This window comes from Desmodus rotundus, chromosome 12, assembly GCF_022682495.2.
Source record: "Desmodus rotundus isolate HL8 chromosome 12, HLdesRot8A.1, whole genome shotgun sequence".
NCBI lineage: Eukaryota > Metazoa > Chordata > Mammalia > Chiroptera > Phyllostomidae > Desmodus > Desmodus rotundus.
In genome coordinates, this window is record NC_071398.1 from 60,229,079 (window position 1) to 60,246,062 (window position 16,984).

Sequence of the window (16,984 nt, forward strand, 5' to 3'; positions counted from 1 at the left end):
AATGTATTTTCTCATTCTCAGATATTCTATTAAAATAAGGCTGAGTGAACCAGCAGCACCTCACCCCAGAGACTTCCAGACCAGTCCATCTTCTCGGCACACATGTTGTCCAGCGGCTCCATCTTGGCGACTTCAGCCTGGTGCTGTGCGAAAGCCATCTGACCAACACAACCCAAAGAGAGCCTTGAACCGCTGCTGACACTGGTCACACCTCCACACCCCAAACACCTTAGTGCAGATGCCAGACTGGTTAAAAACTTTTCACAGAAAAAATACATCCACTATTTCTAAAGAGTAGCTCTTTTCAGCTCACGACCAAGCAGTCTCAATGCAAGAAGCAAGGATAAAGAACTACAACTTCCTTCTGTGTAAGTAATTACGATGAGGAAGGAAAACCTTGTCACTTAGTTTTAAAAACTTAGTTCAAATTTAGTCTATACCATGCCCCAAAATATATCTGTATGTGTTAAATGACTACTTCTCACTGTATGATAAAATGGGGTTTTGCTCTGGATGGTCTTCCAGCACAAATGGCCTATATAAGGGTAATATGCCTTTTATGAATTAAAGCCCCAGGGGAAATCAGTGAGGTATACTATTCAACCAAACAACGGCCCTTCCTTTAATCTGTAAATAATTACCAATTCTAGAAGCTATGGAACTTAGAAAAGTCTTTTAAAAATCTCAATGATTTAATCAGATGAATTCATTAGAACTATCTGGCTATCTGACTTACCCTGCTAGAAAAATCTAAACTTTTGCTGCAATGATTCTGCTATTTTGACAGGAATAGCAGAGCTTCTTTTAAATTTCTATATACACATTATCCTAATTTTTTCTTTTTTTTTAGGTTTAGAGTTAGGGTTCAGCATGATTCCAATTTCAAAAGAATTAAAATTTAGAAAAAAGACTGTAAAGTCAAAATACTGAGAGCAATTATCTCTAGGTCACAGAATTATAGGTGGTATTTAAAAATTAAATTTCTCTGTATTTATCTTTTCTAAATTCTCTACCTTAAACATACCAGGAAATAACTTTCATATCAAAGTTATTTCATATCAGGAAATAACTTTAAAAAAAACTAGTATTTGGTATCATTTCTAGCAAAGAATAAAAGAACATATCCCAAATCACTTAAATAAGAGTTTTTAAAATGTTGTCTACCTAGCTCTGGCTGGTGTGGCTCAGTGGACTGAGTGCTAGCCTATGAATTAAAGGGTCGCCAGTTCAATTCCCAGTCAGGGCACATGCCTGGGTTGCGCACCAGGTCCCCAGTAGGGGGCGCGTGAGAGGCAACCACACAATGTTTCTTTCCCTCCCTCCTCCACCTATCAATAAATAAATAAATAAACAAATAAATAAAATCCTTTAAAAAAAGTGTCCACCTAGCTCTATTCTGGCTTAGCTCTTCAGATGCCACCCATCAGGAGTTAAGATTATGAAAATTAGAACTGAACTTTCCGCCCCCCCACTAACTAGTCAAGGATCCAAAAGCCGGGCACCTAGAGCACCTGCCAATTACAAACCCCTATCTCCAACCACTGCCTCCACCCCTCACCTGATACAAGGTTAGATACTAGCTCTAAATGGATTATCTCTTATTATGAAAGAACATTTTTACATTTTGAAACCTTCCACCTAATTAATACCTTGTATAAATACATCCAATTCCATGCCGAACTGATGAGAAAACTGACAAATAAAAAACGTCTCAGCTGGGTGTACCAACGAACATACGTCCACAGCTCCGTAGCCACCAACAGCACGATGCAAAGCAGACACAGAAGCACCTTGAAGACAGAAAGAAGCAGAGACAGCAGGGTCACTGTCAGGCTGTCCCTCCCACCAAAACCATACCCGTCACCAAAAACAAATGAACTGGACTCAAATGCACAAAATTATTTGCACCGGTTTGCTCCAAGTTCATCAGTACAGTATGAGTGACCTAGTACAGGTTCTTAACGTAATTACCGTGGAAGGCTGCAAGTGTTTAAATAAACCCTGTCAATCATGCCCCTCCTCAGCTTACCATAAACACGTCATATGGATCCACACCAAAAGAATCTTCAAATCGCCACTTCCACTTTTCAAAATCATGAAACTTAAAATTAATTAAAATATCACTCAGTGCTTCATCCAGGGCACCTGGATTCCAGTTTTCTCCATTGAGAAACTTCTGTATTTCTATCAAGGTTTGTCGTTTAAGGATAATCTCAGCATCGTAATGCATATCGCCTTTGTTTTCGTCCGGCTGAATTCAATTTGCCCCCCCGAAAAACAAAGAATAGGAAAGAATTTTGTTATTCCTCAGTGAAATGTTTCAAGACAAAAGTCAACTTGGAACTAAACATGTAATTAGTTCACAATATTTCACACATACTGAGTTGGCCAAAAGGTTTGGTTTTTCTTTCTGAAAGATGGCTCTAGAAGTGCTTAGTTGTCTTTAACTTCATTTGAAACAATTGTTAGGTTGTATGTGACAGCTGTCCTGTCAACATGCATTTAAAAAAAAACATATCAAAATTGGTGAAACTTGGTGTAGTCATTTTAATATTGAAGATGGAAGAAAACAAGCAACATTTTCAGCATATTATGCTTTATTATTTCAAAAAAGGTAAAAATACAACTCAAATGCAAAAAAAAGATTTGTGCAGCGTATGGAGAAGGTGCTGTGACTGATCGAACGTGTCAAAAGTGGTTTGTGAAGTTTCGTGCTAGATTTCTCTCTGGACGATGCTCCACAGTCAGGGAGACCAGCTGAAGTTGATAGTGACCAAATCAAGCCATTAATTGAGAACAATCAATGTTATACCATACAGGAGAGAGCCAACATACTCAAAATATCCAAGTCAATAAAGTTATTGGTGAAAATGAAAAGTGTGTCTTTTATTTTTGGGAAAAAACCATACGGACGTTTTGGCCAACCCAATAAAAAATAAAAACACCCACCTGTCTATCTCATAGGCCGACATGAAAACAAAAGATAATATAAATCAAAAACATTTCAAAAATTATAAAACTCTACAAAATAACGTACATTTTACTAAAATATAGTTGTTCCTGCTATTTGCCATTGTTATATTCTATAGTCACCTCAAACACTAATTAGCAAATACTGAATGAACCATGGTTCCTGGAATAGGAAATACAGGGGGAGGTTCCTGCAAACACATTTTCATCAGCTGCCAGTCAATACATAACCTTTTAAAAATATTAGTTCCTGTTTAAGGACACCTTATTTGATGTACACTGCTGAATCATTAACACTGAGCTCCTGGCCAAAAGTTCCATAATTCAAGCCTGAACAAAGCTTCTCTGGCCCACGTACCTCCTCTCTTAGGCACCTCACAGCCTTCCCGTGCTCAGGGACACTAGACAGCACTGCACTGCAGAGCAATTTAAAAGTGAAGTAACCACACATACGCCAAGTGTGAAAATGTAGCAGGAAGAAGTGCACGTTTATCGTCTTAAGAGCTGAAACAAGACGGCAGACTGTGGCCTTGCTGGATCTCAGCTGGGAGTGAGTGCATCAGGCAACTCGATGTCCCGCTGTCCCTGTCCTGTGCGTGTCCGAGAGTGGCCACAGAGTCAAATGTTCTGCCACTCTGTGCATGTCCGAGAGTGGCCGCAAAGGACCATGAGCACCGACTCTGGGGCTATAAATGAGGTTCAGTGACTAAGCAGATTTACAAACATGGAACCCACAGTAATGAGGGTCAACTATCATCACCCAGTTTAAGACTTCCCACGTGCAGAGAGTCTCAGGGAGGCTGAAATGTGCAGCGACACAGACTGGGAAATGAAAAGGGTCTCAAAACCCAGAAAATCTGAGTTCCCGTAAACATACGTTATATATGCATGTATCTTTATTAGTGTGAGTTCAGGTTAACAAAATCATGGTGAACATTTACATCCATTAACCACTTAATACAAATAACAGAAAATTCTTTTATAAGAGTAAATACTGATATTTACATTAAAAAGTAAATATAAAATGAGAAAAACCAAAGTGTCATGTCAGATCACAAATCATCACGAAGCATAAAAAAGTAGCCATCAATCAATATTTTTTAAAAAGCAGGCACCATGTAAATAGCACACCCCAGCACCTCCAGCTTAGTTGCTTTCTGGCGGTCCCCTCATGTGCCCGTGAACAGGTTCTGCCCCACCTCGCACGCACTCAGAAGACTGGCGAGACTGGGTGTGCATGAGAACACCCGCTCTTCCACTTCCAGAATGAGGCGGGACCACTTAATTCTTCATCTAGTACTCCTTTCCCTTAAGTTTTCTCGATATTCTGACTGTGTCAGTGAAAACAATGACCACAAAAGTGCAATCTTCACATTAATTTTGAACAATATGCACACGACACCCAATTCTAAGGGCAGCACTTGCCATGGTAAAAGGTTTGGGGGGAAAACTACCTAACATGCGATGATCTCCCACCCCCTGCATGAGAGAGTTTGGAAGAGCCAGAAAACAAGTGAGGGCCAGAATGGAATTTCCCTCCCAAGTCAGGAGCTGACTAAATCTCCCAACTGTTCAGTAAAGTTCAAATAGCAAATTTAAAACAAACCCATCCCCAACTCGATTAAGTGGCTCAGCAGTGCACGGGGTTGAAAACGTAAACCCCAGGGACAGGAGGAAGAGAGAGTCGTCTGCACCGCCTCCCAGCAAACCTCTGCACACAGGCGGCCACCGTGGGTCCTGCACGCACAGGTTCTAGGAAAAGGGTTCGTCAGGGATTCCCTGTGAGCGCACAATGGTAACGATGCTCTATCACTGCTCTGTGTAACTGGGTGTTAATAAATGAAAATACCCACTACACTGCTTAGTATCACCCTACCAATACTCACAAGTCCAAGCTTACTGGCTTCAATTAAAATCTTATTTAAGTATCTCCCAAAAACAGGATTTCTTTGACTTTCATAGTCTTTCTTCTTTTTGTTTTCACATTCTTCAATCTGTAATCATACGCACACAGAAAATCCACAGTTAGCATCAAGTTTAATGTAAGGGTCAAGTTTCTAACTGAGTGGCCCCATCAAGACCGAGGTGAGGCACTGGTTATTTCTATCAAGTCTGCATTAAAATGGAGAGCTGGCCTGCTGTCTGTGGGCTCCCTCTTTGCAAACGGCAAGCAGGCAATGACTGAGGAACACAGGCCCAGCACCTGGCCCTGACTGGCAGTATCTCTGCTGGCTTTCAGCAATTTTAAAGCTGAAGATCATAAAGCAAGGGGGCAGCGAAGTGGGTAAGCAGAATCTCTGGACCAATCTCTTTGTAATGAGGAAGGGGAAGGAAGGAAGGAAGGAAGGATGGACAGACATATAAAGAGGCAGAGAAACAGAGACAGGAAGAAGCCAAGAGGAGGAGGACACAGCAAAGAATTTCATGAATGTGTGTATTCCTTCTGGCTACTTACTAACTTCTCCTGTCAATGATTGACCAGCCCCCACGACATGGGACGCTTCGGGAAGAAAGGAACCATGACTTTGCCATAGTGCCCTACACATGGCAACCCCATGGCACATAAATCTTCATGACAATGTCCTCTCAACTTAGCTCTACAAACACAAGAGTGGTCCGGTCACCACGTGAGGGCAAGGCGTATTCCTCAGGCATTAGAGCTTGCGATAAGCAACTCTGATGTGTTTCACTGAGTGTGGGCCATGTGAGCCGGAAATGGGCCTCAGAGGATACACGAGATAATAATGAGCACAAACTCAGGCCAGGACACTGGAGAGAGAAGTTGCATGGCTGTTTTCTCTGCTTTCGGGCACGGTTTACAAACTTTTATATTTTTTAAATTTCTCTTTAAGAGAAACAATGCATTTTTTTTTTAAATACAAGGGCCAAGATTCCATTTTACCCATCATGTTTTTTACAATGTTTGAACCAAAGTCACAAACAATGGGATGAAAAACTTCTATAAAAGGGCATTTCTGCATTTCCTGCTGTGGTGCCACTTACTAACTACACCACAAAACACAGAGAAATGGAGGCACACTTTATCCCCGTGTTTCTTTGCTAGCACGAGGCTGAGACAACATTCACATCCAATGAGAACCACAAGCAGGTGCTTATCATCTCAAACTGAGACATACCTGGGTCTCAGCGAACAAGCACTCCCGCTCCTCAGGCTAGAACCTCCCTCCCTCACTCAGAGCAGTGTGGGCAGGTGCGCTTGTAAACCACCCATCATGAAATGGGCAAGCGCATTGAAAGAGTCTTCAAAAAAGTTCACTGAAGCCAAACACAGCCTCTCACAACAATGCCAGTTGGTACACAGATACAGATGGGTTGCTGGAACACTCATTTAGCAGGGGACACCTATACTACAAGGGACCTGCCTTCCAGAAGATAACTCTGCTTTTTTGGGTGGGGCACCCACTCTTGTAATAATCCCTTATATTTGTAAGAGTAACCCTTAGGTTTCTGAGCTGGTAACAGGCCCGCCCCTTTCTTCACGTGCTACATTTGCCATGAGACTACTACACTCCGTCGGGCACTGGGACAGGTGAGAGAGAATCAAAAATGAACAAAACATATTCCTTGTCCCAAGACATTTTCAGGGTAAGGAAATAATTACAACATAGTGAGATAAATGTTATTACAAGAAAATAAAAGTACTATTTTTAAAAAAAGACTGGAATAACAAGAGAAACCAAGGCTAGAGTAACTAAAGAAGAAATAATATACAGTTGACTCTTGAATAACATGGTTTTGAACACCTCAGGCCCATTTATATGCAGATTTTTTCAATAAATACATTCTATATTGTAAATGTATTTTTCTCTTCATTAGGATTTTAACAGCTTCTTCTAGTTTACTTTATTGTAAAAATATAGTATATAATACATACAGCACACATAATACGTATAAATTGACTGTTATCCATAAGGCTTCTGGTCAAAAGTAGGCTATTAATAATTATGTTTTGGGGAGTCAAAAATTATAAAAGGATTTTCAACTGGGTAGGCGGTTGGTACTCCTACACCCCACACTGTTCCATGGTCAAATGTATATAAATTGTACAGTATATAGAAACAAAAATAATGTTAGCAAACTAAAACAGTGATTTCACATATTGTAAATGATGTACAATTCATGAATGAAAAAGAATCTAACCTTATGAGTTACAGAATCAAGTCTGCTGTAACATTCCGACAATTCTTGAGCGTATGACAAGTCAGGACTAACCTCTTTTTTCTCTGATAGACCATAGTTCACCTAAAACAGAACAAAAGATTTTTTTTACAGTTGCGTTGTAAAGAGTCTATTGTTAACGAAGAGTAAAATTTTAGCCTCATCATTTTATGACTGTGCATATTATATTCTTCAACTGTACTGAACCACCAAAAAAAGTAAGAATTGCAAAATTTATATACTGGCTAAGAACTAAAATCAAACTATTTGCTAGCCGATGGGTTTTACACTCAAATTCAAAACTGAAATGATCTTGGACTAGGAGTGTCATGAAAGATCCTGTGTGACCGCGAACCGTCACACCAACACGACTCTCAGAGCGCCGAGCAAACGCGCACATGCGCAGACCGTTTCCATCGCAGCACAGACAAGGCCTGATGCACTCACGCGTCGTTTCTAATACCTGAGGTTTCCTCATCGTTCCTGAGGCCGCGTCATAGTTGAGCATGTCGGTGGGGTCAATCCAGTCATCGTCATGTGCGTAGCAAGCTATCAGCCACAGACACTCACAAAGTAGCAGAGAACACAGCATCCTGCATGAAGACAAACAACAATTTATAATAAATATGATGAAATGTAATTCCTTTTACAAGAAATTGTAATAACTATCTATAGCTTTCTAGTGCTAAGATAGTGCTTTCTTTCTGAACTGGAAAAAAACTTAGCAAAATGATTTTCACAAATAAATACACATACATTCTCATTGAGACAAAAAGAAAATAAGGATTTTCCATATGATTCAGCAATTCCTTTCCTAGGTATGTACAAAGAAATGAAAATATAAGTCCACACAAAAACTTGTGCACAAATATTTATAGCTACATTATTCATAATAGCCACAAAGTAGAAAAAAAGTATCCACTAACTGACGAATGGGCAAATAAAATGTGGTATATGCACAGAATGGAATATTATTAGGCCATAAAAAGGAATAAAAATATTTTTTCAGGAACGAAGTATTGATACATGCTACAATATGGAGGAACCTGAAAAAAAAAACAGTCACCATAAACCATATTATATGACCCTATTTATATGAAATGTCCAGAACAGGCAAATCTAGAGAGACAGAGAATAGATTCATTGGTACTTTGGGCTGGGGATGTAATAAGGGACAAAAGTGTGTTAAATGGTACAGGGCTTCTTTTCGAGGTGATGAAAAGTGACCTAAACTGTAGCAATGGGCTGGTGTATCTCTCCACCCCACGTCCCACTCCCCTCTTGGAAAGTGAATAAAACATTGCTCTCTGCCTTTTCCTTTGGTGAATTCTTTCACAGCCAGTGTCACTGGCTACCCTAACATTTTGGTGGCCTATACAGGGACATTCCCTATTTCTCCCTCTTGTCTGCCTCCTGAGACTTGCTACTAGGGGAGCAGTGGGCAGCGGAAGGTTGGCCTGGGCTAACCCCCAGCCCTGTCTCTGCGAGGTTCAGAGAGAAGATTCTCGTGCTTCTCCGTCTCTCCGGACTCTGCAGACAGGCCCCTCCTCACCCCCTATGACAGCAGCAACTGAGCCATGCCTGGACTCTGGATGTCACCAGCAAGCTTTAGGAATTAAGATTCACTTTCAAAGCCAATAAGAGCCCCTTGGGGAAACAGCCTGCCACCTTGCTTTGTCATGGGTTCATGGCCGTCTTTCCAGGCCTGGAAAACAACTAGAAAAGCAAGAGCAAAATGTGACTAACAGCACCCTTCCTATCCCACACAATCACTGGCTAAAGATAACTTTGGAGCAAACTGCTGTTTATGCAAAACCACCCCAACAGCCCAGGGGCCACACAACAGCAACACTTCCACCCTTTTATAATCCAATTATAATCCAGTAAAAACTCAAAGCCCCTAAAAAGTAAAAAAAAACCAAAAACGTGGCAATGGATGCATACATCTGTGAATATATTAAAAACCACTGAAATGGCCCTGGCTGGTGTGGTTCACTAGATTGAGTGCTGGCCTGCAAACCAAAGGATCACCAGTTCGATCCCCAGTCAGGCACATGCCTGGGTTGCAGGCTAAGTCCCAGTAGGGGGTGCACAAGAGGCAACCACACATTGATGTTTCTCTCCCTCTCTTCCCCTCTCTGAAAATAGAAATCTTAAAAATAACACCACTGAAATGTAAACTTTAAATGGATGAACTATATAGTATGTGTCATTTCTCAGTAAAACTGTTTAAAAAGAGGTATTTTAACCCAATTGCCCCCCATTTCTTTTCAACAAAGGGAAATATGAAAGGTGCAAAACTTAGATTCAGTAAAGGTGGTGGAGTAAGTGCATGCTGTGCTCGCCTCCTCCCGTGACCACATCAAAATCACAACTACATTAGACAGCCGCCATCATTAAGAAAAACCCGCAGGGGCTCTCTCTGGAGCACTCCCGCACCTTTCCTTCCCCTTTTCTTCCCTCCAAGTGCATACCTTTGCTTTCTTTCTCCAAAGTTCCAAAGGCCCTTCTTTCGCCTCTCTAACTTGTTTCCTGAGCCACACAGCCCAGCTGGCCCACTTCTTCTACTTCCGTTACTAAGTAAACTTCTTGTTAAAATTAAAAAACAAAACAACAACAACAAAAAACACTTGCAGACTAGCTAACAGAAATCCTATAATTAAGGATATACAAAAGCCACATTGAGACTGATAGGGTAGAGACGAAGAATGGGTTGGTCCCACACCCACAGTGTGGCAATTAAGATAACAGGAAGGATATCTTGGCTGCGAAGGTCTCCCCTGAGGAGTGAGGGGTCCCAGCCCAAACCTGGCTCCCTATGCTGGGACATCAGTGCTGGGAAAAGGAGACCCCAGAACATCTGGCTGTGAAAACCAGCATCTGAGAAAGATTAAGGGGCTGCAGGCCCTGACTGGTGTGGCTCAGTGGTTTGGGTGTCATCCGCAAACTGAGGGGTCGCTGTTTCAATTCCTGGTCAGGACACATGCCTCTCGGTTGCAGGCCAGGTTCCCAGTTGGGGGTGTGCAAGAGGCAACTGATTAATGTTTCTATTGCACATCAATGTTTCTCTCCCCCCGCCAAATAAATAAATAAATAAATAAATAAATAAAATCTTAAAAAAAAAAAAGGAAAGAAAAAGAAAACACAAGGGGCTGCTGGAGGCCTAGATGGTCCTCTTGAGGAGCCCAAGTCAAGCTTGCTTGCTCTGGGCTGCAGTGCAGGTGTGGTAGCTGCAAGAGCACCGGGAACATGCAGGGAGGAACTGAGTTGTCTGACTTCCGGCTGAGCACAGAAGCAGTGGCTGGAAGGACCACTACTCCTCTGTTGAGCCCTCCTCTCAGATGGCCGGTGCTGGCAGGTGCCACATCCGAAAGCTGCATTATCCCGCCCAACAACATCTGCCCTGCCCTGCCCTGGCGGTGCCCTGAGACCACCCCACCCTATCACGTGCCTGGCCCCAGCCACGCTGCCTCAGCTCGCCCTGTGAACTTTCTAAAACCTCTCAAAGGTCCACAAATACCAAACAAGCAATGAATGGCCATTACTTCCTCTTTTCTTAACATTCTATATTATAATAATTAGTTTCTGGTGTACACCGTAGTATTGGGTTGGCCAAAAAGTCCATTACGTTTTTTCCTTCCGATGGCTAAGTTCTTAGTAGTCTTTAACTTCATTCAAAAAATTTGGTTAGATTGTATTGCAACAACTCTCATACCAGCATGCATTAAAAAAAAAAAACCTTACCAAATTGGTGAATTTTTGTGCAGCCATTTTAATATCGAAGATGGAAGAAAACAGGCAACATTTTTGGCATATTATGATTATTTCAGGAAAGGTAAAAATGCAACTAAAACACACAGAAAAAGGTGTGTGCAGTGTGTGGAGAAGGTACTAAGACTGATCGAATGTGTCAAAAGTGATTTTCGAAGTTTCTTGGGACTGTTGACATTTTGGCCAGATAATTCTCTGCTGCGGGGCTGTCTTATGCATTGGAAGGTGTTTAGCAGCACCCCTGGCCTCTACCCACTAGAATCCAATAGTGAGAGATAGTGACATACTGAAATATACAAATCAATAAAAATTATTGATGAAAATGAAAAATGTGTCTTTATTTTATAGAAAAAACTAAACATTTTGGCCAACCCAACAGTTAATTATATACTTCACAAAGTGTTCCCATAGGATTTCCAGTGCCCACCTTGCACTGTACGTAGATATCACACCATTATTGACTATATTCCCTGCGCTATACGACGTCTTGCTATGTGATCCCAAACTCGGCACAAGCGGCAACCAGTCTCAACTTGCATTGTAGCTCCCATAAAGTGGCCCCAAGCCTGGCACAAGCTGCAGCTAGTGCTGCCCTGGAACGTAACTTCAACTAAGCAGCCACAAACCTGGCACAAGTGGCAGATGGCCTCAGCAAACACTGTGGTGCCAACAAGAGGGTCCCAAGCCTAGCACTATTCGCGGCCAAGCTCGCTTTGCAGCACAGCCTCTCACAAGCACCTCCAAGAACAACGAAACAAGTGGCAGCCAACCACAGATCCCTTTGTCGCACCCATTATGCAGCCTCAGGCCAGGCACAAATGGTGGCTGACCTTGGCCTGCACCACAGCCCCTCCCAAGAGCTTCTAGAACCCACATATCCAGAAACTGGCTTCAGATCACACCAGCGTACCATACCACCCAACCAGCTCGACACACCCAAGGGCAAACCTGGCTGGTACCAGAACCCTGGTGAAAGTGAATCCAGCCTGCACACTGCAGCATCTCCGCTGCACTCATGGCCAGCCCCGCACTCTCAGCTTGAGAGTCAATCACACCTGCTGCTGTGCCAACAGCGACCAAGGCTCACCTACAACAGGAAGGCACACACAAGCCACACAAGGGGTACTCCTGAAGCACCAGGCGCAGGTGACCAGGGAGAATACACCAATGGGCTCCGCAGGACACCTACTACATAAGGCCACCCTACCAAGTCTGGGAGGTGTAGCAGACCTACCTAACACATAGAAACAAACACAGGGAGTCAGCCAAGATGAGGAAACAAAGAAACGTCCCAAATGAAAGAACAGGCCAAAACACCAGAAAAAGAACTAAGCAAAACGGAGACAATCTAACAGGCGCTGAGCTCAAAACATTGGTAATAAGATGCTCAATGAACTTAGAGGAAGAATAGATGAACTCAGTGAGAACCTCAATGCAGAGAAGCCATCAAAACCAGTCAGAAATGTAAAATACAGTAACTGAAATGAAGAATACATTAGAGGGAATAAACAGACGTCCAGATGCAGCAGAAGATCAAATCAGCAATCTGGAAGACAGAGTAGCTGAAAACACCCAACTGGATAGCAAAGAGAAAAACAAAGTTTAAAAAATGAGGCTAGTTTAAGAAACCTCTGGGGCACTATCAAACATACCAACATTTACATCATAAGATACCCGAAGGAGAAGAGAGAGAGCATGGAATTGAAAATCTACTTGAACAACTAATGACCTAAAATTTCCCTAATCTGGTAAAGGAGATAGACACGCAAGTCCAATAAGCACAGAAACTCCCAAACAACATGAATCCAAAGAGGTTCACAGCAAGACACATCATAATTAAAATGCCAAAGGTTAAAGACAGAGAGAATCTTAAAAGTGGCAAGGAAAACCAGGTGTTTCACACAAGGGGGCTCCCATCAGACTGGCAGGTGGTTATTCAACAGAAACTTTTGAACAGGCCAGAAGGGAGTGGCATGAAATATTCAAAGGGTCGAAAGGCAAAGCCCTACAGAGATGGGTTATGCAGCAAGGCTATCAATTAGAATTGAAGGAGATATAAGGAGTTTCGACAAAAGGAGTTTCAACAAAAGGAGTTAATCACCAGCAAACCAGTATTACAAGAAACGTTTAAGGGACTTTGTGAAGTAGAAGAGAAAAGATCAAAATGTGAATAAGAAAATATAGTAAAGAAAAAACTTCACACTGACAAAGGCAAACGCTTAGTAAAAGCAGTGGATAAACCAACTATAAAGTTAGTACAAAGATTAAAAGAAAAAGATAATAATGTGTAAATACAACAATAAATTACAGGATATACACAAATACACAAAGTAAAAAAAGGCAAAAATATATACAGAGAAACAGTGAGTAAGTAGTGTAGGGATTTTAGAATGTGTTCAAACTTAAGCAACCATCAAGTAAAAGACTGCTTATAAACCTAGCTTGGTATATATAAAGCACATGGTAACCACAAACCAAAATATACAAGAAATGTATGAAGGGAAAGGAAAATAACACAACACTATAGGAAGTCATCAACATACAAGATAACAGAGCAAGAAAATTGGTGGAGTGCGGGGGAGGGCGGTGGAAGACAACCACAAAAACAATGTGTAAATAGACTAAATGCTCCAACCAAAGACACAGGGTGACCGAATGGGTTAAAAAACAAGACCCCTACATTTGCTGCTTACAACAGACCCCCTTTAGATAGAGGACAAACAGACTGAAAGGGATAGGGGTGGGCAGGCACCCCCCTTCCCACCATGTTTACAGCCTCAGCCCTTGACAGTACCTCAGCCCCGCCCCAAACTCAGGTGTGCAGTATTGCAGCCCTGCCCTTAAACTCACCTACAGCTCCTGCCTGCCCCACCCAATTCTAACCTAAGTCCTGGCTGAGCACCGGCTGGGGACACCACAGTACAGCCCTCTCAGTGGGCCTGTAAATAACCCAGCCCTGGCCACGTGGTGGCCCGCAGGCAACCTGCTCCTAAACCCAGAGTCTATAAAGAGAACTATAAAGAAAGTGGTAGAAATCGTATCTCATGCAAACAGAAACAAAAACTAAACCTGGGGTAGAAATACTTGTATCAGATAAAAGAGATGCTACAACAAGGGATGTGACGAGAGACAAAGAAGGGTAAGTCACAATGATTTAAAAAATCAATCTGACAAGAGAGTATAATTCCTGTAAACACCCATGCACCCAACCTAGGAGCCTAAGTACATAAAGCATCTGCTGACAGATAGGGGAGACCAACAGTAAGAGAAGGGGACTTCACAAACCCGCTGCCCATCAATGCACAGGTCAACCAGAAAAACACCAGCAAGGAAACAGTGGCCTTCAACGACACATTAGACCACATAGAGTTCACTGACACTTTCAGCACATACCACCCAAAAGCAGCAAAAATAGACATTCTTTCCAAATGCACATTCAACAGTTTGCAGGATATACCTCGACACGCCACAAAGCCAAGTTTCAATAAATTTAAGAAGACTGAAATCCTTTCAAGCATCTTCCCTGATCAAAATGGTATGAAATCTGATATCAATTACAAGAACACTGAAAAATACAGAAACACGTGGAGGCTAAAAAACATGCTACTACACAAGAATGGGTTAACAAGATCAAGGAAGAAATCAAAAGATACCCTGAGACAAGTGAAGATGAAAACACAATAACCCGAAATCCATGGGACACAACCAAAGCAGTTCTACACAGGGCATTTTAGAGCAATACAGACCTACCTCCAGAAAGAACAAAAATTTAGCCCTGGCTGGTGTGGCTCAGTGGATTGAGCACCGGCCTGCAAACCAAAGGGTCACACTAGTTCGATTCCCTGTCAGGGCACATACAGGCCAGGGTTGCAGGCCAGGTCCCCATTTGGGGGCCTGAGAAAGGCAACCTATCAATGTTTCTCTAGCACATTGATGTTTCCTTCCCTGTCTTCCTCCCTCCTTTCCCCTCTCTCTAAAATATAAATAAAGTCTTTTTTAAAAAAAAAAGTAAGGAAAAACTTAAATATACAAGCTAACTTCCACCTAAGGGAACTAGATATGAAGAACAATTGACATCCGAAGTGATTAGAAGGAAATAATAAAGATCAGAAGAGAAATAAATGAAACAGTCTCAAAAAAAAAAGTACAAAAGATCAATGAAACCAAGAGCTGCTTCTTTGAAAAACTTAACAAAATTTATAAAGCTTTAGCCAGAGTCATTAAGAGAAACAGAGGATCCAAATACATAAAATCAGAAATGTAAGAGAAGTGAAATCAACATCACAGAAATACACAGGATTTCTCTTATATCTGGAATCTAAAATACAAACAAACAGAAACAAACCCACGGCTCCAGAGAACTGGCGGTGCCAGATGGGAAAGATGGGGAAAGAGAGGAGGGGGTTGAGATGTACAAACTGACAGTCACGAAAACAGTCCCACGATGCACAGTACGGCAGAGGGAATATAGTCAAGAACACTGTAATAACCAAGTACGGTGCCAGGTGGGTAGGAGACTTAACTGGGTGATCATAAGTTATATACATGTCTAATCACTATCTTGTACATCTGACATTATTTGTCAACTGGAATTAAAAAATCTTTTGAAATTTTAAAATTAAGATTCAAATGAGGTGAATGTACTCGCACACCACTGAGAAAAAAATAACCTGCTCCATCTAAGCCTCTACAAAAACACTGTCAAATTCTTTCAACACCTGACCTCCTCTATTCAACACTGTCCCAACATAGTAGCCACTGGACCCATGTGGCTATTTACATTTAAATCAATTAAGTAAACTAAAACATTCAGTTCCTCATTCACACACGTGGCTAGTGGCTACCACACTGGACAGTGCAGATACAGAAGATTTTCATCATCTTCTGTTGGACAGCCTGCTGCATCCCTATCACAGATGAGGGTCCAGTAAGGGAGTTCCAAGATGAGAAAGCCTTGGGTTCTGCCCATAAATGGCCTACAGTCAAACTGTAAGAATAAAAGTAACTCCAAGCCCGGGCTGGTACAGCTCAGTGGACTGAACACGGGCTGCGAACCAAGGGGTCGCCGGTTAGATTCCCAGTCAGGGCACATGCCTGGGTTGCAGGCCAGGTCCCAGTGAGGGCCACGTGAGAGGCAACCATGCACTGATATTTCTCTCCCTCTCTTTCTCCCTCCCTTCCCCTCTCTCTCTCTAAAAATAAATACATAAAATCTTTAAAAAAGAAAAAAAAAGCTAACCTACACTCCTCTGTGTTTCAGGTGTGTTTATTCCTCTGGAACAACATGCATTGAAATAAGCTCCTTACTGGCTGTCTCTTCAGCTAGCACAGTGGCTCTCAAGCTGGGCTGTGCACTGGAATCACCTGTGGAGCTTCTAAACCGCCCACCCTTCTGGCTGCATCCCAGTGCAATTAAATCAGAGTCCTCCATGGTGGGACCTGGGCACTGGGATTTTGGAAGCTCCCCAGGTGATTCCAGCATGCAGTGAAGGCAGAAAACCACTGGCCTCTGATGTGAACTTTTAGGACAAAGGTGACATCTTACTCAAATCTGAATTCCCCTTCCTGATGATGTCCCCACCTTGCCCCCTGAGTATCTCCAAGCCCCACACCTACCTGGCAGCTAGCACATGGAAAACAGTCAGTAAATGGATGGGGTGGCGGGAGGGACACGGGCATGGAGACGCAGGCTGGGATGGCACTGCCTAAGTGAAAAGCTTGACTGACTTCTGCTTTCAAGGGTAATAGGAGCTACGTGCTGGAAGATGACACCAGCATTGAGGGTACAGACTGTGGGAAAATCGGGTTCAGAGTCCAACAGGAGCCCGAAGCAGAAAAGGATGTGGGCAGGAAAGAGTGGTGGCAGGGAGGACAGGAAGAGCACACGTGACCCATTCTGAAGCCTCAGCAACTGAGCACTCGGAAAGGGAAAGCACGATGACAAACGTGACTCCAGGATTTCTAGGTCCACCACCACCAATAACAGGGATGTCAGTAACTTAGAAAACAAGAGCCCTGGCCGGTGCAGCTCAGCTGGTTGGTGTCGTCCAATAAACCGAATGGT

At 42.5% G+C, this 16,984-nt stretch overlaps 1 protein-coding gene across 9 annotated transcripts in view; it reads right to left on the bottom strand.

Annotated features, from left to right (window-relative positions):
* CLCC1 (chloride channel CLIC like 1) overlaps positions 1 to 16,984 on the bottom strand; it is a 76,184-nt gene that overhangs the window by 10,461 nt on the left and 48,739 nt on the right. For all 9 annotated transcript variants that reach the window (XR_011650684.1, XR_011650683.1, XR_006656800.3 and 6 more), the window contains 6 exons: positions 7,613 to 7,742; positions 7,132 to 7,233; positions 4,857 to 4,964; positions 2,030 to 2,251; positions 1,650 to 1,790; positions 65 to 158 (listed from right to left, as the gene is read on the bottom strand). Coding sequence is in view for 6 of the 9 variants with exons in the window: in XM_053915375.1 (XP_053771350.1) it covers positions 65 to 158; positions 1,650 to 1,790; positions 2,030 to 2,251; positions 4,857 to 4,964; positions 7,132 to 7,233; positions 7,613 to 7,741 (796 nt within the window). In the remaining 3 variants the exon portion in view is untranslated. The remainder of the gene's footprint in view (positions 1 to 64; positions 159 to 1,649; positions 1,791 to 2,029; positions 2,252 to 4,856; positions 4,965 to 7,131; positions 7,234 to 7,612; positions 7,743 to 16,984) is intronic.